This window comes from Mytilus trossulus, chromosome 1, assembly GCF_036588685.1.
Source record: "Mytilus trossulus isolate FHL-02 chromosome 1, PNRI_Mtr1.1.1.hap1, whole genome shotgun sequence".
Lineage (NCBI taxonomy): Eukaryota > Metazoa > Mollusca > Bivalvia > Mytilida > Mytilidae > Mytilus > Mytilus trossulus.
The window spans coordinates 64,803,188-64,827,877 of record NC_086373.1 but is presented as its reverse complement, the minus strand read 5'-3'; the positions used below and the strand labels follow the sequence as shown (position 1 = coordinate 64,827,877).

The window sequence follows — 24,690 nt, the reverse complement described above, 5'->3', positions numbered from 1 at the left end:
TTCGAGTTTTTGTCTCGTCTAAGACAAAAGTTACAGAAGGTGAGGCATAGGACTTACTTACAATCCGGCGACAGTGGCAGCGGCGATTGTGTAAACTATTTGAATAAAGCTTGACATTGCAGTTGATAGAAGACTTGTATTTTTGTACCTCGTATGCAATTGCCTTAAGTAAAGAAGTTTCTGTCTGTCAAATGTATTTGTTATTGACCTCACATTCATGGTTCAGCGACTGCTTGACAAAGTTTTATATTCTATTGTTATGTGAAATGCTCAATTATTACAAGCAAATGAATGACTATATTTTATGAAATAATTCAGCTTGCAACGTATACATTTCTGTCAGACAGAGTTTACCTGACATCGTTCTTATGCCATTAATTATTTTACACGCGAACCTCTAAATTTGACACAATAACTTTTTATTTAACTGTTTGGTGGGGACGATTTTCTATAATCTAATTCTGAATAAATAAACAACAGCTTTGCAGTTTGACGTTTACTAGTTACGTACAAAAGAAAAGGTGACGTTGCCGTTGTGACGTCGACCTTGGATACAATGTTTCTTCCGAGAAGTTGCTGGTCACGCGGTCTTTTTGACATTCTTTGAGCCTAACCAAATTACTTAACGTAGAAAAGAAAATTGAAATACAATATATACATTATATTGAATTAAGATTAATGTCTCTTAAATTAAAAACATTCACAGTTCCTTCACAGTTGAACTAACGTAGTTCATAAAACAAAAATGGCATAACATTATTAATTCATAACCATGACGCATCATATTTTAAACAAATATGCTCGATCACTTTTTCCTCGAAAGTCTATAAAATGTTTAAATTTTATCTTTAATCGTTGACGTGTTTCCATGGTAACTTTGCATAATCTTTGTTGTCGCAAAAATCAATTGAAGTTCATAATTATATAGTTTTCTTTTTCTTGTACTTCTTGAGATTCTATTTATCGGGCTTCAAAGTTCTAAATATGTCTAAGTTGTGATCCTCTATTTTGTTTGAAATAGGTACATTGAACAAACTTGACGCTGTTGATAGCTGTGATTTCTCTGAATGTAATGGTCCAGAGAGTAAGTACCTTAGTTTCGATTTTACTGCGGTGGGTCCGTTTCCGCGTACAACTTTATTTTCAACTATTTCCCATTAAAACCCGCTTTCATTAGTAGTAAAATTTCGAAGGTATCCTGTTGCGGTATTGGAAGTGCTAGCTTAAATGCTTTCAAATTGTTACTGTTCCTGGCGATATAACGAATTGGGTTTTGTAACGGCGTAGCTATCATAGGAGCGATTAACACCTGTATTGGGATTGTATTCCAGTTTCAGTTTCAACATAAACTTAGGCTTTATCAAGTCGCCTAGCTTTAGTATTGGTTTCTCCGAATAAGGAAAGCAGGTTTAATTCACGCGCAAGACTCTCCGTTACAAAAAAAACCTTTGAGCGCCTTCATCTAACAAAATATTCGTATCAGTTTCAATCCTTCTTTCATTATTATTCCCGTTTGTTTTTGTGAAATTCTCTGAGGGAAGTCCCGTACTCTGATTTCCATCGATTCCAAAATTGCTGAATTATTAACGATGGTCTCTTTGCACGTTTATCTAAATTCGTAATGTTCATGAAATCATAGGTTTCAATATCAATATATTCTCCACTAGGATATGGCAGTGTATTAATGCGTCGTCCGTATAAAAGATGAGCTTGAGTAAGAGGTTCCGAATCCACTAAATCTGAGGAAATGTAAGTTAAGGGTCGATCATTGAGAATAGATTCAATCTCCGTTGTTACTGTCTGGAGTGTTTCTAAATCAATTAGCGATTTTCCAAGTACCTTTCGTATGCAATTTTTTGTTAAACCAACGTGGCGTTCCCACCGGCCTCTAAACCATGGTGCGCGTTTCGGTATAAATCGCAATTCAATTCCTTGTAAAGAAAATGCGTCCTGTAATTTCTCAGCTTTTCATAGTCGTGTTATTTCATCTGAATCAGAAACGAAAGTAGATGCATTGTCTGATAGAATCAATCGCGGTAAAGATTTCCTGCTAGCAAAACGCCTAAACGCTTGTCAAAACGTGTCCACTTTTGTATTTGTTACCATTTCCAAATGTATTGCTTAGTTGAAACGCACGTAAATAAGCAAATGTATGCTTTAACTAACGACTTGTCTGTTTGTCTTACATGTAGTGCTCCTGTAAAATCTATTCCTGTAGCCGTTAACGATGTAGCTTTTTGCAGTCTTATCTTCGGTAAAGGAGGAGTGTCGGGTGCTGAATATGGCTTTCCTATTATTTTACGATATGTAACACATCTTCTCAGCATTTTTCTAACAACTTGTCGAATTGCAGGTATCTAAAATTGCCTGTCTTATGTGAGTTATTGTCATATTACAGCCAGAATGTAAAACTTGTCTATGCGCGTCCATTTTGACGAGTTCACATAATGCGTGATTTGATGGTAGTATATAGGGGAATTTTGCGAATTCCGATATTGGTACGTTGTGTATTCGTCCTTGACATCTCATCAGATTGTTGTCATCTAAGAATAAACGTAGTTGTCTTATTCTATTTGTTGCAAATTTGTTGTAGTTTTCGATTTCAGCGCCTTATCTTCTTGTGCAAAGTCGTCTCCTGACAGTGCTTTATCTATAACTTCGCGGATTTCTGTACTTCCGGTGGTTTCAATTGTCCTGTTTGTCTTAAATTGCGCTGCTTACGACAATTATTAACTAAACGTTGTACATAAGTAGTTATACGTAACAGTCCCTTATACGATCCATATCGGTTTATCTCCATTATATATTGAATATGAAGAAAGACGATGTAACAGAACGACAGTTATCCACCAGAAAAGCATCTAAACGTGCGAAAGACAACATTTAAACATTTTATGGACTTTCGAGGTAAAGTGATCGAGCATATTTGTTTGAAAAATGCATTTCGCCATGATAATGAACTGGTAATGTTATGCGATTTTGTTTTATGAACTACGTTATTTCAACTTTGATTTGACAGCGGTGGGTCCGTTTCCGCGTACAAGTTTATCTTCAACTATTTCCCAATAAAAATCAGCTCCAATTAATAATTAAGTTTCGGAGGTATCTTGTTGCGTAAATGGATGTGCGAGTTTTAGTCCTTTCAAATAGTTATTGTTCCTGTCAATGTAACGAATGTGATTCTGTAACGGCATGACTATCATTGGAACGATTAAAACCTGTTTTAAGATTTTATGTCCAGTTTCATTTTCAACAGAACTGTGGCTCTATCGAGTCGTCTAGCATAAGTGTTGGTTTCTCCGAATGATGAGAGATGAATCTTTTCGGATCCTTCTCTCTGCAGGTTTAATTTTTGCGCAAGACTCTCCGTTACAAAAGACCTTTGAGCGCCTTCATCTAACAAAATATTCGTATCATTGAAATGAAGTTCTGACCAAAAATACTTTTGAGTGAGTTTGTGCTGACAAGTGTAATATTGTTGAGTCTTCTTGTAGGTCGGTATTTTTTACAAGGTTTACTTCAGTTGATGTACTTTCGTTTGTACAACTGTGAGTAGAATCATTCGTGTCAGTAAAACGGTTTTCACTTCTCTGGTCGGTTGTGTTTAACTTTATTTCATAAACTAGTGTGGTGTCGTTTACCATAGTTACGACATGAGCTTTTCGATTTGCATTCTTTAATATGATGTGTGCCGAGGCAGTTGAAGCATAAATTGTTACGTTTAACAATAGCTATCCGTTCATCTAAATCGCGTTCTTTCTAGCAGTTCACAATTAAGTGTGAAATTGCTGTTTTTCAGAATTAGAGAAAGCAGCTGGATTAAACATTCGGTAGGTGTATCTAAAATGTTGCGTGAGCCCACATTTCCTTACACGGTTGTATTCCGTCATCATGAGGTTTGTTGGTATGCAATGAAACGACATTTAAAGTGATAAGGAGAGTTTCCGGAGGAAGAGGGTTCGTAGATTCCCTTTTACGAAGGTAATATGTAGTGTCTTGGTTGTGAGAATGAAGATTTTCTACATGAGATCTTAATTGAAAGTCTAAGAATTCCAAGATTGTCTAAGTCGGGTGGACGTTTCGGATACAATGGATCTCTACCAGGGTTGTTAACCTAGTGTATTTAAGGAAGAAGATACAATCCACTAGGCATAGCGTTCTCCATGTTCTCTGATTGTAGATATCAGATTTTATCCTTATGTATATGTGACCGTTAGTGTTTGTAAGGCAGTAATATTTTTGGAACTCAACTCGGTAGTAGGGTCATAGTCAAGTTTCTTATAAAATTTCTCATCAGAGAGCTAACGCTCTGCTTCCGCAATGTAGTTAGTTTTGTTCATTATCACAACCGCACTTTCCTTGTCTGCTGGTTTTATCACAATATAATATATGTTTCTCAGCGATTGTAAGGGTTTTTTTTTCATCAGAAGAGGTGTAATAACACGAAGAGTACTTGTTGCTAGCTAGATAAATCATCCGATTTGATTTTGTCGATAACATCTTCCAGTGTAGCAGATTTGCTTGGTTTTAGAACAATGAACTCTTCTGTTTACAGTGCGGATTTCTGATTTCTTCCTCCTAGTGTTTAGATCTTCCTTGTTATCCTCCTAAGTATCCTTGTCACCAAATTTTTCTTTAATTCTTTAGGTTCTGGCACAATTATAAAGGTCATCTCTCAGTTTCATATCATCTATGTTAATAGGAGTAGGGCAAAAGGTCAATCCCTTATAAAAGACTTCATCCTCATAAAAAGACTGTTGACAAATTGACAACCATGTTGTTAGGAGGGGTTGACTGGAATTCGTTTTTGTCTTGGAAATTAACGGTTGCGGAACTTTTTAGTGGAATTTTGTTACGGTCTGTATAAAGATGATTTATTTGCACACCATTTCGTCTACATTTTCTTTCTCGGCTTGACGTGAAGCTTATGTGATTCAATACGTTTGATATCAATAAGGCGTGATATCATGTTACAAGGAATAAAATTATATACAACAGTTCCTTTAGTCTAATGGATCTTTTACATCAAGTAGTAATTCATCAAGCTTATAATCTTTAGATATTTTAAAAGTGATAACGTGAACTGTCGATCTCGTGACCAATTTTATCTTAAACTTTACAAAATTCAAGTACGCCTTCTATAGTTAGTCACCACTTCGGTTTTATCATGTATATCTATTATATAGTCATTTCATAAAAAATCATTGTTTGCAAAAGAATGAATTATTTCAAATGATAAGGATGTTATTATCCCAGGCAGAAACCCATTGCAGTATTAGGCACCACTTTTTGGAACTTATGGTCCTCAATGTTTTTCAACTTTAGACTTGTTTTGCCTTTCGAACTTTTTTCATCAGAGCTTCACTGGTAGTCTTGTGTGGACGGAACGCGAGTCTGGCATATTTAACTTTATACCTGGTATCTTTTGTTACATACTATTCGTGTGTTTCTCTAACTATATGTTCTCCCATTTATTTGTATATAAGTCATGTCATGTAATGTTGTCATTTTAATGCTTTATTTTACATTGCCATAAAAGCTGGAAGTTTGGCATTTCACAAAACCGTTTTCTTAAGATGTCCTGTACCAAGTCAGGAAAATGGCCATTGTTATATTATAGTTCGTATCTGTTACATTTTAATGTTGTGTTTCTGTTGTGCCGTAGTTCTTCTCTTATATTTGATGTTTTTCTCTCAGCTTTGGTTTGTAAGCCGGATTTGTTTTTTTCTCTATCGATATACGAATTTCCCACAACGAGGGGTCTTTAAATACAGCACAGATAAAATTGTCGATAAGACCAAAACTGTGCAAAAATATATTTTAACAAAAAGCATTTGAGTTTCAGTGAATGTATAAGTGTGAGCGTTTTTTGTGTGCGATAGATTGGACGTCTGTATTTTTATTTATTTATTGACATACCAGTTAAGCAAATTAAATGTGAATATGAGCCTACATATTCCAACTAATTTGCATGTACTCATATTTTCATTTTGAAAAAAAAAACATATGATAAAGATAGGAATGTCAGTATAGAAAATATTTTCTCTGTTATTTGTGACTTCTCAATGAATTTTGTAATAACATTATATTAAGCTCAATAGCAGATTTAATAGCTGGATAAGGACCCATCTATGGCCTTTTTATTATTATTATAACCTCTTTCCACTTTTCTGGGGAAAGATCTCTTGTTTTACTTATGATTATAACTATGACTTTCCATTTTTCTGTTTGTTTCTAGTTCTACTTCCACATTTATTTCTTGAGAATATTTTATTTTATCTCGCAAAATGTCGCTTAGATGTTTGGTATATGATATCGAACAGTCTAAGTTGCTCATTATATCCTCAGGATTTTTTTGTCCAATTTTGACCGAAACGCTATATGAAAACTCCATATGAGGGTTATTTCTCCTTCATTATTGACATAAAGGATATATAAATGTATAGCATAAATGGTATGTGCTAGAGACCTAAGGTATAGTGATTTAAGGTCCTTGGTTCATTTAAATAAAATTTAGGCCAAGGGTAAAGGTCAAGGTCATTTCAAAATATTGACTTTTCCTTGTTTTATGATCTCCTCTTTCACATTTAAAGATTCATATAAAGGAAATAGTGTACAAAGTTTGCCAAATTTTGATTGAGATAAAAAAAAAATTGAAACAATCCATTAATATATTAAAGGAGTTATTGTTCCTGAAATGATTCATTTTTAGGTAGATGATTATTTCCCCAACATAGTATATAACATAGCCATATGGTCTTTTACAAACTGTTGGTTAACATATGACTTTGACACATACCTACCTGAATTTATTGAGTAAACCGGAAGTAGCAATTGTTGCACTATTTTCATGGAAAAGGACCTACAAACTTTATTTTTATGTTTATGCATACTAAAACTTATTATGTGAGACAGGAAATAACTTCAATAAACCGAAAGTACATAATATCTCCCTTATTGCAGACAAAAGTATATAGAAACCATTCATTTTTGGAATCTGTAAATAAAGCTATCATGTGAGATCGGAAGTGTCATTTTTTAAACGGAAGTCGACAATTGTATGCCTTATTTCAGGCAGAAATATGTAGAAACATTTATTTATTTAATCAGTATGAAGAAACCTGTGCTTGTACGTCAATACTAACTTTGAGAAAACCAGAGGTCGCTTCTCATCAATAATTTAGAAAATTGATGCGGACAGACCTGCAATAGAGAAATTATTTTTTAAATTTTCTCTATTTTTCTTCTTTGTTTGGCATATGACATTGAACAGTTAATTCGTGAGATTGACCCTGCCTTACCGAAACGTATTCATAGTACGAGTTATCCCCCCAAAAAAAATTTTTTTTCCTTGTGAGTGCATCCACTCCGTACCGTGATAGAAAGCCACAAATATATTGACCAAATTGCTCGTTGTAGCCTAAGGATGTTTGTTTAATTTTAATCAAGGCAATACGAAATCTTCATAGAAAGTTATTTCACCTGCTGTATTTTTCATAAGAGATATACAAGTGTATATCATGAATGGCAAGTGCTGGGGACCTGAGGTATATTAATTTGACGTCCTTGGTTCATTAAAAGTAACTTTAGGATAAGAACAAGGTCATTTTCTAAATTTTGACTTTCTTTGTTTTTTATCTACTTTGTCCTGCTGTCGTTGTATTAAAAAGAAATACACAAAAGAACTAGTGCAAAATGATTGTCTAATTGGTGATTACGATATGAAACATTTGGTATGAAATAATCCAATGACATCTTATAGAAGTTATTGTCCCTGAAATGATTACATTTAAGGGTAAATCATTAAAATATATACCAACCGATTTTCTTCTGATTATCATTATTTTGTTTTCTTCCGCCACTTTCATGTTCAAATTGCTCGTTATTTCTGGGATGGTTTGTCCTAGTTTGTCCAAAGCAATACGCAGACTCCATATGAGAGGTATTTCCCCTTTTGTATTTTACATAAGTGACATATGAATGTTACTCATGAACCATAAGTTATAGAGACAAAAGTATCTTGATTTGAGGTCCTTGATCCAAACAAAAAAAAATAGATGACGGTCAAAGGTAAAGGTCATACCGGTTTTTCCAAATTTTTATTTCGTCTTATTCCCACATCCTTTAATAAACCGTAAGATAACGACAACATATTATTATCAATATCTGATCTGTGACATATGGCCACTCATAAATTTTTGTTGAAAGCTTAGACATTAAATTAAGAATTGTGCGTAAAGTGATCTAACTCATTTGCCTTGCATGTATCAGACCTAGGGCTTTTGACTCGAGGTCCTTGGTTTATGACCTTGAAATTGAGTTCAATGCCATAGTTAAACCTGATGTTCTAGATTTTGACCTTTGCTTTAAATTTATATTTATACATCATGAAGTCATAGGACTTTCTGTCTTAGGTGTAAAGCCATATGACCTTGAATTATCAAACCAGAGGTGACCTTGTGTAAACTAGAAGTGGCTATTTCAAGTACTTTTGCATGTAAATTTTATACAACAAAATAATTTCGAAATCAGTGTCAAACTTAGACTTAAATGAAATCGGAAATCACATTTTTACAGACCGGAAGGAACATATCAACTACCTTATTTAATTAATGCATAGAAACCATATCTTTTTTTTTTAAATCAGCAACAATGAGCTATCATTTAACCCTGGAACTGACATTCTAAACCGAATTCTAGTATTTTCATATCAAAACATATCGTAAGGACATTCTGATCAATTGGTTTTGTTTTTTTTTTCTTCTTCCAAATCATTTGCTTGCGCTGTATTTTTATTTCGAAAGATTTCGCTTTGTTGTTTTTATATAAATTATGATAGTCTATACATTTACGACTTTGAAACGATCCTGTTTCTGTGTAAGAGTCATCTCCCCAAACACTGTTTTTCTTGTTATGAAATCTCCTTTGCAACCGTAAAAGAAAGCGACAGATTTTTTTTTTAAGAAATCCACATTATATATCCTGAGTATGTTACGTTTTATTTTGACCGCAGCTATCCGGAGACTCCATATTAGAGTTATTCCGGCTTATGTATTTGATTCAATTATAATGTATAAATTGTAAATAGACAAACACGTACCTGATAAATCGATGCTAAATATTAATTATGTTCAACATAACGACTTACGATATGTCTCTTAAAATAATCTATTTGTTTCAAGACCCAACGAAATAAAATCTAAAACACATTTCAATATTCTGTAACTAAGGTGTGGAATAGTTTACCAATCACAATTACAAAAAAAATGTCGGAATGTGGTGCTTTTCGAGAAACATTTTTTTTTAAATATATGCAAGTCGAATAATTGGTTTTGTTTCTTTCATGACAACTTAATCAAAACTTTTTAAATTATTGGCATTAGTATGTTTCAATGGTTGAATTGTGTATATACTAGTAAAATATATTTGGTCATTTATAAAGTTGTATTTGTGTTGGATTCTGCCTGACTTTTTAGGATACTCTCAGTTGATATCGTGCCATCTGTTTAAGAGCTGGATTTTGAAAGCGACGTTGAAATATATATCTCTTAAGAAAATGTAATACTTTGGTGTATGTTATTAGTATGAGTGTATATGTTTCAAAATCCCCTTCACTTTTCTTCCATTTCATATCCACATCACCTGTAGATGATGTTTTAGTGCCCATTGTATTTCCATTGATGTGTATGTAATAATCGCCGTCAAATATGAACTTGTTGTTTTTCAATACCAACGTGATCAATAATAGCAGGCGTTCAGTAAGTGGAACGTTTACTAGTCAGGAACTCCCAAACTCTGTTAATGTTTATGCATGTGAAATATTCGCTTAGAGGTATTGACATCCACAGAGACAAGTGTGATATCAAAATCAAGCAAAGAAACTGGCCATAGAAGTAGGATGAAATGTTTTGAATATGTACAAGTGTGCCAAGAAATAACAATATTGACAACTTCTGTTATATAAGTTCACATTTGAATACGTTTATGTAAAATAGCTTTGTTTTGTTTTTATGGGGTTAGGGAAGCTCCCCTGACATAGAGTCATTGTGAGTTACTGCTGTCACTAAACGTCCGTCATCCTCATTCTGTTGGGCATACTTTTCAGAACCTAATTAAGGCCATCGGACTAAGAATATATCAATGAAAATAAAGCTTTATTTTCAGATTTTAGCAATCTTTAGAGGTGTTTGCTGAAATCTCGGATCTTAAAATGAAAAAGTTGCATAATAAAATTACGAGGTGTTATGGTTGAACTTATTATGACCCAATACTTCTATTTTCAGTCGTCAGTCCTCTTTGTAGATAAAAAGGTGCGGGTGCGGGAATTTCTCGCTACATTGATAACCAGTTGGTGACCTTCAGCTGTTGTTTTTCTATGGTCGGGTTGTTGTCTCTTTGACACATTCCACATTTCCAGTCTCAATTTTACTACTTGGCATACGAACTAGTTCTATGAAAGTCTTCGTTTTAGACTCAATTTTCAGCAACAGGAAATGTATTAAAAAAGTCGCAAATAACAATTAAATGAAATTTATGTTAAAATATTTATTATTACCACATTTGTATTATTGACAACCCCCGAGTGACACCTAATGATTTGTCTCAGGCATCTGATACATTTTCTGGTATTTGGCATGGTGTAAGTTTTCTACCAGAATTATTCCAATGATAAAAATATAACAATCTGGTATGCTTACTTAATTGTAAAACTAAGTGACCTTATCTTTTAAGTGGATTATAGTTTGTTAACCTAATTATAAACACCAATAAATTTGAAGACCCGCATGAAAAGGAAATCTTCAAATAAAATTGAGAATGGAAATGCCTACATGTTGGAGAAAAGGGTCGCACTAGTTAAATTTATTACAGTAATTGGATTACAAACTGAATTGCCTTTCGGTTAGCCATAAAATATCAAATTTATAATTGCAAATTAAACCAAAAAAACCTGTTGACTGAATGTTTTATATCAGTTTTTTTAATAAGTTTAGTAACACAGTTCTATACAATGATATTTTATTGTATATTTAACATGTTTAAGTATATATAACAATAAATTATATGATAACATCGAATGCAAGTGACACTAATGAGAATGCACTTATCAAACTTATAATGCAAATGATACCTTGGGCATAAATAAAATTTACTATAGATGATACAAAAACGTACTTTCTAAACAAACGAATGATGCGTAAAAAACTATGATAACATGATAGATAGTAAATTGGATTTGAAAAAAAAGATGAAATGAAATAAAGAAATTTAACAACTTCTTCAGAAAACAACATGAGTAAATATAAAAATAGAACTGTTTTGACTTCATGTCAAAAGTGATGGTTCAGTAACGATTACGAAATATCAGAAATGAAAACTTTACTTCGAAAGACCATCCTCAGTCTCTACTCGAACTACAATTTAAAAGAAAAAAATGAATTGTTTACTAAAGCACATAGATCGTTTTATTATCTTTAAGATATGTCAATAAACATGACTTGTTGATCCGATAACACAATTATTTTGATGTGTATTCCATAGAACTATATAATACAAATTTAAAAACAAATTAATATGGTTTATTTAAAATTTTGTTTTTTTACAGTTGATAAATTAGGGACATATTTATTAAACAATAATAACACTTTATCCTATCTTAATCAAAATATAGACGATTCTATTTTTTCGAAGTGGTCTTCAATTCAAGACAACAGTATCAGGCCTACTCATTTTGATAATTTTTAAAACCCTTTGTTTTTTTTTTTGGTTTTTTTTTCCATTTAATTAACTACTTTTAGGACACATTAGATCCGAATAAGAGAAAACTTCATCGCCTCTAAATCAAAATATAAACAAAGCTATGTTAAATTAGTCTTATCACAATCAGGCCTACTCATTTCTTTGCTTTTTTAAACTGATAGAACTCACTAAATATATATATATATATAAGTAGTTATCAAAGGTACCAGAATTAAAATTGAATACGACAGACGCGCTTTTCGTCTACATACGACTCATCATTGACGCTCAAATCGAAATAGTAATAAAGCCAAACAAGTACAAAAAAGAAGAGCATTGAGGACCCGAAATTCCCAAAAGTTATGCAAATAAACCCTTTGTACTTATCATTTAACATTATAATTTCACCCCTCTTTCGCAAGTTTTGCACATATCATGAATAGTTAAAGTTGGAAGGTGTATGGTAATTAAAGCAAATAATACACAGACCACATAAAGACCATATTTGTAGATTTCCCAAATCTAAGGGAGGTAATTGTGTTATCAGATCCAGTACGAGTGCACAGCAAGGAAAATAAATGAAAGAGTGGTAATTGTGTTCAGACTAGTCATTTTTGCACAGCGGAAAAAAATGAAAGGGTGAGATAAGGGATCAAAAGCCTATACTCAAACATACCCAAGTTGTTAATGCACACAATGCGTGTACATAAACATGCTAATGAGAACTTATTAAATAGTTTATGACGATTATTCACACCAGTTGATGTGTTAAATAGATTTCCATTACATAACAGAAATCACGATTTGTAGTTGTCTCGTTATATAAATAATAAATATGAAAGTGTGAGATCGAGATACAACCTATTGATTTAATAAGATATGAATGTCACTTTGATTCAATTTCAGGAAACTGAACATAAATATATTTTTATATAAATTAAATAATAAACAAGTGATGTAATGAAAGTATTTCACGTCTTTTGAGGGAAGTTTGTTTTCATATTTTACTCATAAAAAATGGAAACAACACATTGCACATCATGGTATGATTATTAATGAAAAATTCAAAAAAAAATAGTACCTTGATTATAATAGCCAACTAATCGATAGTTATCAAGAAATGAAAACAATCTACTTTCATAATTTCAACCTTCGTTTCTGCTCCATCGTTGACAATAAAATTACAACTCCTAATAGTAGTTATATAAAATATATTATACTTAAAATACGCTGACAGCACCTTAAGCTATAAATTCAATATAAACAAATGATTAATATCAATTATTAAATATATGAATAGGATCCATTCATAATGATTTTTGTTTTTATTTTTTAAATTTATTTAAAAGAAATTGAACCATTGTTTTGAGTATTCATATGTTTAAATGAATCAGAAAATGCTTATTTATACATCAATTAAAAATAATGATATGAATTTGAGAACAGTTCAAATATAATATCCAGCATGTAGGAATATGAAAATATACAAATGGTTTTTCAGTTGTAATATCAAACATATTAAGTCGTCGAGAATTTCTGAATGATAACCAATGATTCATAATTTAATATACACATCTGACAAAAATATTTTTGAGTTATTTTCAAAGAAGTTGTAATGTCTTTATATAAAACTTTTTTGTCTCAAACTCAAGTTCAAACTAAAAAATACAGTACTTTTTTTTATCTTGATCTCATAAAAAACTGAAACGTATAAATCTTAGTACTGTAGACAAATTATTAATGGATAAATGTTTCTATACGTGTTTCTTTCTTCATTTATAGAAATGAAGGTATCTACAAAAGAACATCATAAGAATATTAACTGAATGTTTATGTATAGTTCATACATAATTGGCAAGCAATAACAGTCATATAATCATTGTGTGCACTCGATTATGCATTGTTTGTATCATTGATAATTATTATCATTCATTATAGCAAAATTGACAGTATCCTTGGTATTGATTAACTCCAGTACAAAGCGGGTGTGTCAAAAGCAAGTAGGAGAAAAAACACTCCAATTGATCTACAGCTACATTGGATGTGTAGTAAACTAAAAAATCTTATAACTAAACTTGAAACTACAAACATAAAAAAATGTATTGATGACGGATTCTAATAATGCACATTTCTTTGAATGAATTATAAAAAATCGTATTTAAATAAATCTAAATGGTAAAAAAAGACAAAAACATGAAGAAAACTATTCAGATGATAACAAAACATGCATGCATTGGAAAAAATAAAAGTTTTTTTCTATCTATCAATTAGGGACAATTTATATTACAAGATATCACAATTTGGCAAGACAGGGACTTAGGAAATATATTCCTATTACTAAGTCTATCTGGCATCTCCTGTATTTTCCATAATATTTCATTGTTCTCAGACTTCAAATATGGGTTCTGCATCGCTGGCTAAATAAAGTTGTTTGCTATGACTTATCTCTATTTAGTTTATTGTCATATATTTCCTTAATAAAAGCTATTATATGGCATAGTATGTAATTAATAGGTAAATTATCATGAATTCTTTCCCGACTGTATCATAATCAACAACTCTTATTACTAACATAAGGTTAGAGCTCATTACTGATTGTCAAAACGTATTGCTATCTTTAATGTTTAAGTCATTTGACACGCTCAGACTTTCACTTTGATTGGTGATTACAAAAAAGAACTGAACTATATATTTTGTCTCCTTCATTTTTCATACTACATTTTCAACCGGTTACAATTCACACACGGCATTGTTTCTGATTTGTGAGACAGATACAACTATCTTTTCTTTTGAAAATGTACTACTGGAAGTTCATATCTTTGTGAAGTTGTCTACTCCTAACCCATTTTGTTTATTTTTGTTCTTGTCATATTCGCTGAACCCGTTACTACCCTGTCCATCGCCATTTTGAACTGAATTTCGGGGACTTTTAGGACTATTTGTGTCAACAGTGCTATCAATGGTACTACAATTGTTTATCCTTGAGTCATGTAAAGCTTTTGAAGACGAAGAAGAATCCGTCGTTGATGGTATTGGGCCTCTTCTTCTTTTGAACTTTCCAGTCTTCAGTAGATAAAGCCAGGATAGACGCACTTCTGTATTAATTAAACATCGGAAGATAAATATAAGAAATCCTTGCAAAGAGTTTAACACCACAAATATATAATTGAAAACTACTTTTGATTCGTTGATCGCTACTGGTCCAAAAACCCAAGTAACTCCAAGAAGAACCATTACTGTGAATGCTCCGCGTACCTGAGTAGGTGTAACCTTTTCCCTTCTTCCTCCATTCGGATGACCTCTAAACTTTGGTTTTAAAATTACCCTGGCTACTAGAGTAAAGACGACTGTGTTAATGATTAGAATGCAACAAGCAGGTCCAAGTAGGGCAATATAAAATGCAATTGTGCTTGCATGAGATATGAAACAACTGAAAATAAAAACAAAACAATATGTTATGCATAATACAATATCTTTTTGCTGTTTTTTTGTACCTGTACTTAAATAAGTGCTCATTTATTGTTGAAATTTTAAAATAATTACATTGTTCTTTTTGAGTTGGTTATGTAAAAAAAATTGAGTAGAAAAGCAACCATTTTCAATATTTGCCTGCTGTACCATTCCATAATGTACAGGGAGCCTTATAAGGACATTTTCAATTTAGAATAATTTCCACGTTAAAGTTTATTTGATTATAAGGAAAAAATAGCAGTAATGTGTTAATTTTACACTACAAATTAAATTAAACACCATATTGCATCTGAAAGATAACCAAAATATATTAGAGCCCACGATCAAAACAGTGTCGTCGCTATATTTTTTTTCTGAAACCACGGGAACTCGATTAAGTAGTCATTGAAATCTATTCAGGGATTCTTATTTCAATTCTGGTATCTATGATGAGTTTATTTACACCCACTGGGTCGATGCCAATGCTGGTGGAGTTTTAATTTCACAAGGGTATCACCAGCCCAGGAGTCAGCACTTCTGTGTTGACTTGAATTATAAATTAACTGTTAACAAAAATGATTTTTTTGAAATACTAAGGCTTTCTATCTCAGAAATAGATTACCTTAGCTTTATTTGGTAAAAATTTTAGCAATTTGTTGTTACGAATGCTCTTCAATTTCGTACTTTATTTGGCTTTTTAAAAAAAAAATTGTTTGATCGTCACTGATGAGTCTTTTGTAGAAGAAACGTGTGTCTAGCGTTAAAATAAAATGTCAATGCTGGTATCTATGATGAGTTTTAACAAAATTATGATACTTACAAATCCGTTTTTGAGTTATAATTGTCCATTTTGTTGACACCCATAGTAATAGCCACAACAAGTAATGGTATGCCTAAAAATAAAAAAAATAATTAAGTTTTCAAACATCATTTAAATCATATGCGTCATGAATATCCTGGATGGTCCATTCAACATTATATTTTTTAAAAAGAACTGGTAATTTGAAAATGCTGTTTTGGATCATACATTTATTTTGTCTGAAGCTGCTTTCCTTCAAATATCACTCGAATTATTCCAGAACACAGTTTACATGTTGTCCTATCAATCGATAAGAATTGAATATCTTAGTTTCTTATTTATATCGCATTTGGAATCTGAATGGATATGTCAAACGAGATAATTACCGCTGCGTATGAAAAGCATTTCATATTTAAAAAAAAAAAAAAACCTCAACCGTATTCATAGTACGTCAAACAATAGCCGCCATTCAGACGAATAGTAAACCGCATAGTCCACCTTTCATATATAAAACAAAGCACATAAAATAAAGTTCAGAAGATCAAAAAGACCAAAATTGTCACTCGGTTTTGATATATTATGAATGAAATAACATTAAGGTACCCCTATGTTCCCTCCGTATAATATAAAACAGTGTACTAATAGAGAAAATAAAAATAATATAAAAAAAAATTACAAGTGAACAGTACTGAAAGGTATTTGATATCCTGGGTTTTTTTGGCAGACGAATTCGGAAAATTAAATATAAGAATGGAGTACTTTCAAAACTATACATACCCCACGCTATGACACAACGTCTCAGTATGAACTGTGATGAATATGTTGTGAATACAGTTATCAAAGCATGATACATATTGATAGCTTCTGTCAACATCCACATCAATGATGTTAAAAGGAAGTAGTGAAGTAGAATTGCTATAGTTGTACAAAGAGCAGAACTCTCGGACTTTGTAGTCTCAGCCATCATTAGAAAAGCTACGTTCATTAGAAGCATAGAGACACACATGTTTAAAAGAATTCTGCTAGATTTTTCTCTATTCAAGGACCTATAATAAATTTAAACAAACTTGATATAAGTAAGAATCAAAAATACAAAGAACATTTTGTCTTTTCATCGGATCACACTTAACGAGTTTATTTGTAAAATACCTACGGATTTATTTCATGTAAAATCTGTTAAAATTATGTAAATGCAATTAACAATAGCAAATAAATTATTTCATACATTTGGAGGTGGTCCAAGTTTCATTAAAATACAAAATATTTTTAAAAGCAGCTCCTTACCTGAACATGCTGTATGTTACGATGGTAACAGCCAATCCAAAAATAGATACTGCACAACCGATATATGAGATGTACGTCATGGCCTTGTCATGTACTTCATCAAGTTCGTATGATGGAACTGGATCCTTAAATAATATGAAAAAATAGAGGTTATAGTATATTTTTATTTTATATATCATGCATGTATCTATATTTCAAATCACAACACAAAAAAATTCATGAGTTTTCTATTTAATCTGTCTTTTTTTTCTGCAAAATATTTTTCTAAGGGTTACTCTCGTCCTATTTACATTTTTTTTAACTACAAGGGATATTTGTTATACATACTTTTTCCCTTCTTTCGCAATAAAACGTTTAACATATGTGACTTGATTTTGTACCAAGCACTGAGTACTTTATTGTTTTGTCACACGAGATGTACCGAATGGTTAACGTAAAAACTTATTCAAGATATATGTTCTATAATGCAGTACGCCGGACATAAAGTTTGGAAAATGAATAATAAAGAAAAATTTGTATAAGATAACAAATTTAGATCTGTTTAGTTATACATACATTACACAAAACTGTTTACTATGAATGCATACAAATCCAAACAAACTAACAACTGTATAATTTGTGAGCCTAGCAAAACTGGAATTGACTTTGTTAACATGTTATTATATCGTACCATTAAGATAGCAAAACTTGTCAAATGTGTAGTGTGACATTCTGTTTTGTTTCCACCGGTTGTAACTGTGTATACTCCTTCTGTAGACCAGTCTTGAAAAACAAAACACATCGTTTGAATGATTTCTTAAATTCAATTACTACAAGATGTAACAATTATCAAATCGAAGTATTTACAAATATATTTAATGCGTACTAACTACAGTTACCTAAACATTTAAGTCTGTCTTAAAATACCTTAAAATAGCGTTATTATGATTCATTTTGACCTATTTTAATTTATGTAAGTCTGTATTCAGTTCTTATAGTTTTGACTATAATAAAGTTTATAGTTTTTTTAGGAAATGCTTTTTGTTCATCTAGCTATGTTCTAAAAAAACTCTATAGTATTTAAAAATAAGTGTGAGAAAGGGATGAAAAGTGAGTTGTCGTACAATTATTTTTATGATAATGACAAAACGTAAATAGACCAAAAGTTTATTGTAACTCTGGCATTCCAAAAATGTCAGAAAGTTATGATTTAGAATCTCTTTAAAAATGACACAACATGCATTTTACATTTTTATTTACTCATGGAAGATACTATCATAATAATCAACAATTTATAAGATAACAATATGAAACGTCAAACTTCGTCACTCACCTGTATCATTCCAATATACACATGTATGATTTCTACCATTCTGAAAAAAGAATAGACATAAAGGTCGTTTAGTATGAACTATAAAGAGAAGTGGCATAATTACCAATTAAACAACTACCCACACACTAAAATAACAATGATAAAATTATAAACATTTATGTTCCTTATCACTATAATTATTTAATCAATTGAAAAATTACGCATATAAAATTTAATTGTAAAACAATCTATCTAGTCTAAATTCATATGGTTCTTTACATTGCGATATATTTTGAATTCTGTTTCATATTTAATCTTAAAGTTGCATAGGAAAACAACATACCTCCATGTTGACAACACTATATTTAATAGGAGTTGATAAATTTGCTATAGTTTTCCCTCTTATTTCTGCAGTTACTACTCTCTGTTTAAGCACTACTTCTTCTGGCGCAGCAGCTTCTGGTATGAAAAAGGCTGATGTTCTGTATGCTATGAAATGTAATCGTACGTTGGATTCTTTTGTCTGCCGCATAACGTTCGCAGGCACAATCATGCTAATTCCACCCTGTGAAAGTATAAGGACCAAATCATTATTAAGCAACCAATTTAGAAAGTAAGATTCGCTACTAAAACTGGCATGCATAATCAAATCATTTCCCTAGTTATATGATATCAAATAAACTCATCACAGATACCAGGACCAAATTTAGCATAAATGCCAGACGCGCGTTTCGTCTACAAAAGACTCATCAGTGACGCTCGAATCCAAAAAAGTTAAAAAGGCCAAATAAAGTACGAAGTTGAAGACATATAGTATGTATGTCATATATGTCGAGTAATTGTATGCATGATTGTGTGATGTATGCAGTGCAAGAGATGTGTAATGTCGAAAAATCGCGCTCATTGTTTTGTATTTCCTCAGGTTCGGCTGTTACCAAAATTTGTATGATCCGACAATACTTTTCGAGATATTAGCATTGGTAAACAACTGTTATTTATTATTCGTGTGGTACCAATTTTTATGGATTGCATGGCACAAGTAAACAACGATTTTAAAATCCAATATTCAACTAATTACATATTATCAACGTATGCAAAACAACGAAATTAAATATGCACAAAAATGCAAGTTTTTTTTTTTCATTCCCGGAAATTGTATACAATCAAAAAGTTCTTGCTTTTTCTTTTTTGATTTCTTTTACGTTACTTCTGGTCAATTATGAGTTATTTAGTACTGTTCCAGCTGAATTTGCTTCTCGCTTGTTAACAAAGGGCTTTCTTAAAATACCTTTTGGTTTTTCTACCAATATGTAAATACTATTAGAAATCTAACCTGTTCAAAAGAGCTGTTGTGCGAAAGGTATGGTTGGTAGTGAAAGTCTTTATGATTGTCGGTTAATGAATGATTGACAACCATAATGTTGATGTTCTTTGTCTCAATGGTAGCATTTGAGTTGGTGTTCATTGGTACATCTTCTGTATACTCGTGCAGCAATTCAACCAATCTAAAAACATACATAAGAAATCAAAGAAATTGTTCATTTTACGTAAATAAAGACAACAGTAGTATGTAAATCGGGGTAAAAAACTAAACGTAAAATGTTCAAAGTTTTAATTCTTTAATCAGTGGTTGCCTGTATTATCATAATAAATAAAATGAAACTTAGCCGCCTAAATTCTTGGTTTTGACCTGTCCTTCCATACTACCATTTATGTCCTTTCCTAACTGTATATAAAGGCAAAAGTGGTAAACTAACCAAAACTGAGGGAATCACATCACATCCGAGAGAACAAAAACACACCAAAAACACAACGAACTATAAGATGACAATGGCTATTTTCCTGACTTGGTACAGGACATTTTTTTATTTAAATTGTTGGATTGAACCTAGTTTTGTGGTAAGCCAAACCTCCCGCTTTTATGGCAATGTTAAATATAACATTACAATGACAACAATACATGACAGGACTACAAAACAAATAAATGGGAGAACATACACTACAGAGAAACACACAAATAATAGCTATCAAAAGGTATAATTTAATACGCCTGACGTGCGTTTTCAATTTGTCTACATAAAGACTCATCCGTGACGCTCAGATCAAAAAGGTTCGAACGTCAAAACAAAGTTGAGCATATAGAACCGTTCTCTGCATTGGAATCAAACTATTAATTATGTGGTCAACACGTTTTATGTCAAGTTCACAGATACTTTAAATGAACCTAATGCAGTGTAGAAAAGGGTTTGCGGGTGAAAATTTCTGCAACCTTATATGCGATTGGAATCAAACTAAGATATGTGGTTCAAATATAGTAGTAATAAGAGAATCATGATGATAACTATTGTTTATGATAAATTTTATTAATAACACCTTAATAGTCTCGTGTTATTTATTTTAATTTTATTCGTTGTTATTAATAACACCTTAATAGTCTCGTGTTATTGATTTTAATTTTATTCGTTGTTATTAATAACACCTTAATAGTCTCGTGTTATTTATTTTAATTTTATTCGTTGTTTTTCCTTTTTTTTCTATCTTGAATTTTTCATGAGAAAATGGTATGGCATTTTAAATAATTTTGTAACTATTATAGATGTAAAGTTATGTTTTGCAAGTTCTGTTTATTGAAATGAATTAACTTAAACCGTCCAGGTCCTTCCTCATCACTTTGGTTAAATAGTCTAATCATCTTCAAAATGGCCGTTCGTCATACAACGTTGGAAACAATGAAGTGCCAATGATACACCACTACTATTTCAAACCATTCGACAATTTGTGTTTTACGTTAGCCAGTTGTATATCTCAGTTTCGTTTGTCGACGTTATACACCGGGTAATCAAGTTGAAAACAACTGAGCCATAATTCTGAATAGCCGAATTGAATTGGCAAAGAAGGATAACTATGCAAAAAAGTTCATTACCTTTCACTAGAGTGGTTGTTGTGGTTACTCTCTATCAACACCGATTCTCTGGCTTCAAGAAGGTTACTGATAACCATAGTCATGTCTTTGGCAATCTAAAGAATTGAAACATGTTTTACAATGTGTGTAAAATGTATACAATATTGTAATTTACATATATCTTATATAAAATTTAAACTCAAAATTAGTCATTAGGAATTTGAAAAAACGCAAAAGTGACACCAACTGTTTTGAAAAAGAGAGTGAATCAAACCCATGAATAATAAATCTACTTTGCGCACAAAGGCTAACTTCCAAAATATTGAATTTTGTTTCAACAAATTAATGTTTTTCTTTCGACCTTAACAATCTAGTTTATAACATAGGTGCCATCTTGCTTGATAAGTAAAGTATACAAAACAAGTTCGATTACAAAACTAATTTACGACTTTGATTGTCATACAGCTGGTGATAACGAGAATATAGATATACCTTAACATCGTCTACAGCATACGCTGCTAATCCTTCAAGTTGATTGGTCACATTCGCAACTTCCTGTGACGTCAGATGAACTCCATCTCCTGTGTATGCGACAAGATTTCTCAGTGCCATATCAGCTTCAGATGCAGTCAACTGTTTAGAAACATGCAGAAAAAAATGTATTCTTAGTTGTAATTGTCAGTATACATGCCATATTTTAAATATATTAAACGATCTATAATTTAAAGAAGCTATTATACTATGAGCAAGTAATATTTATCTTACAATTGTAATACAGTGTTTATAAAAGAAAACACACTACTAAATCTACATTTCTGGGGTTAAATTTGATAGGTCTAACTGTAGTTGTTCTGAGAAACATGTCCTGTAGTGTCTGCTATTAGTAAACAGGTTTGCCTATGGGGAGTTTATTCATCGTGTTAAAACTTTTATGTATATTATGAGGCAAGCAATCTACGCAAAATGTTCCAAAAACTATACAGTTTTATTCATATTTTCTTTATTTGGACGATGTTTTTATTTATTTAGTTTATCTTGCTGCTTTTTATCAACAATAAGATAGATAACTCAAAGTACAAATCACCTGATGATTCATCTTTCTTTAATTATAATTACAATTTGTTGTTATTATTTTCTTTCTGATATTTTTAATATCTGTTATGTATAGTATGATAAGTTGTAGTTTTTGTCTGCCAAATAATCTAATCAAGTATGAAGCACGTTTCAAAACTAAGTATGACTGTTCAAATCATGGCAAAGGAGTTGATTTCGTTGTATATTTCAACATAATCTTTATAAGTGCTTTATTAGTAATCTGAATGAAACAACAATATTTCATAAATTCCCTATTCTTGCTCATGGTCTTTATCAGAGTGGGATAAAAGATTTTTTTTCCTTGTGCGTAATTTGTTCTTCCTAGGATAATGTAAAGGTGAAAAGGCCTTTTGATGAAAATCTTGTTGTTTTTCACTATCAAATTTGTCGTTATACAATATAAATCTTGTTGCTTTCTAGTTAAAATAAATACGTTGTATTTTGTAAAATGATTTATGGTATATTTTGTTTTCTTAGGTACAAGTCTCCATTTTATTTTGCTTCAGGATCTTTGAACCAATTCTCGTGTATCTATTGCCTTACATCATAATATGGTTTGTTTTACACCTAGTTATAATTAAACAAATTAATGATCATTGGCAACAACTCTTAAATAATGATTGGTATCATATGTTTTCTACATCCTGTACAATATTTCGTAATTAAATAAGCATGCTAGTTTGACTTTCTGTTAATTAAGATGACATTTTAAAAACAAATAACAGTATTTCATTCTGATTTTGTGTTAATATAAACGATAATCTTTAATAATTTCCCGAATTAATCATCTGAATGTTTCTCATAAAAATGTTGAAGACGCATTTCAAAAATAAGCTTAACTAGGGTCAACAGTGGGTACTTGTATAGTATACCGATGTTCAAAAACTGTGGTCATCGAGTAAACTTCAGTTGAAGCTATAGAAAACATGTCTTATGATTTGGTCAGCTGTTTAAAGCAACTTAGTTAAGCCGTTGACTATTATACTCTCAAATGATTGATTAATGGGATTTTAGTGTACATGATAAAATATATTCTACATTTGAAAATGCCTGTACCAATTCAGGAATATGATAGTTGTTGTCCATTCGTTTGATGTGTTTTATCATTTGATTTTGCCATTTGATTAGGGATTTTCCGTTTTTAATTTTATTCGGAGTCAGCATTTTTGTGATTTTACTTTTTAGACTTTTGTATAGAACGCACATAAATCTACATCATACGTTTAACTTTAACATTCTGTGTAATTGTCGAAATTATTATTTCTAAAGCATGATTTGTTAAAAATTTAAGAACTATATTTGAAGGTTAAGGATCAATAAAAAAAACAATCAAATAATAGTCATTTTAGAAAACTAAAGCTTGGTAGAACTATAATTAAAAAAAACACATATTTCAGATTGCAGATTTCAAGATATCGATAAAAGTATTCAAAAGGGAAAATATTATTCATATAATCAGACAAAAATTAACAAACAATTGCATAAAAGAATACTAAATAGAAATGAGTAAAAAGGTGCAAAAATACATGTACAAAAAAATAGTATATAAGATTCATACACTCTAAATGATATCATCTGCAATTATTCATTGCGTCGTGAGTATTCTAAATTTAGCTTTGGAGATTATTTTGACTTGTCGGAGAGGCCAAAACGTTCCAAACAACAACAAAAAAAACATATGCCTACCTGTTTGCAGTGCGCTGTGTTTGGTGTCGCCCATTTTGGAAGTCCTCTTGAGTCTACTCGACACATACGAAACACTTCTTCTATCGTTGTTGTACTGCCATGTGGACAAACTGATTTTGCCATATATCCCACTTTAGTCTCTTGCCATATATATCGTCCACTTTTATCATGATATTTACTATCAGGGCAGGAATCTATAGTGAATGATGAAAGTGTTTTAGTAAGAATATCACCTTTTTTTTATGTATATCCTGACCGTTTTAAGACCATCAAAACAATGATTTGTTCATGTAGCAATATGATTTGAAAGGTTAAGTTTGCCTTAACAAAAAACATATACGTTGTTTTGAGAAAACAGAAAATCAGCAACCTCAAACTTTAAAAAAAAAAAACATTTGGTCATACTACATTGTAGTATTATATGTGTTTTTAATGCAATGCCGGAAC

General features: G+C 31.4%; 1 protein-coding gene across 1 annotated transcript in view; it reads right to left on the bottom strand.

Moving 5' to 3' along the window:
- Window positions 1–10,999: 10,999 nt before the first annotated feature.
- LOC134682220 (uncharacterized) overlaps window positions 11,000–24,690 on the bottom strand; it is a 55,937-nt gene continuing 42,246 nt past the window's right edge. The window contains exons 7-17 of the mRNA XM_063541751.1: window positions 24,244–24,437; window positions 21,955–22,095; window positions 21,484–21,578; window positions 19,894–20,065; window positions 18,904–19,125; window positions 18,582–18,621; window positions 17,940–18,031; window positions 17,270–17,394; window positions 16,763–17,031; window positions 16,007–16,079; window positions 11,000–15,166 (exon numbers count right to left, since the gene is read on the bottom strand). Coding sequence (XP_063397821.1) covers window positions 14,548–15,166; window positions 16,007–16,079; window positions 16,763–17,031; window positions 17,270–17,394; window positions 17,940–18,031; window positions 18,582–18,621; window positions 18,904–19,125; window positions 19,894–20,065; window positions 21,484–21,578; window positions 21,955–22,095; window positions 24,244–24,437 — 2,042 coding nt within the window. The 3' untranslated portion in view covers window positions 11,000–14,547. The remainder of the gene's footprint in view (window positions 15,167–16,006; window positions 16,080–16,762; window positions 17,032–17,269; window positions 17,395–17,939; window positions 18,032–18,581; window positions 18,622–18,903; window positions 19,126–19,893; window positions 20,066–21,483; window positions 21,579–21,954; window positions 22,096–24,243; window positions 24,438–24,690) is intronic.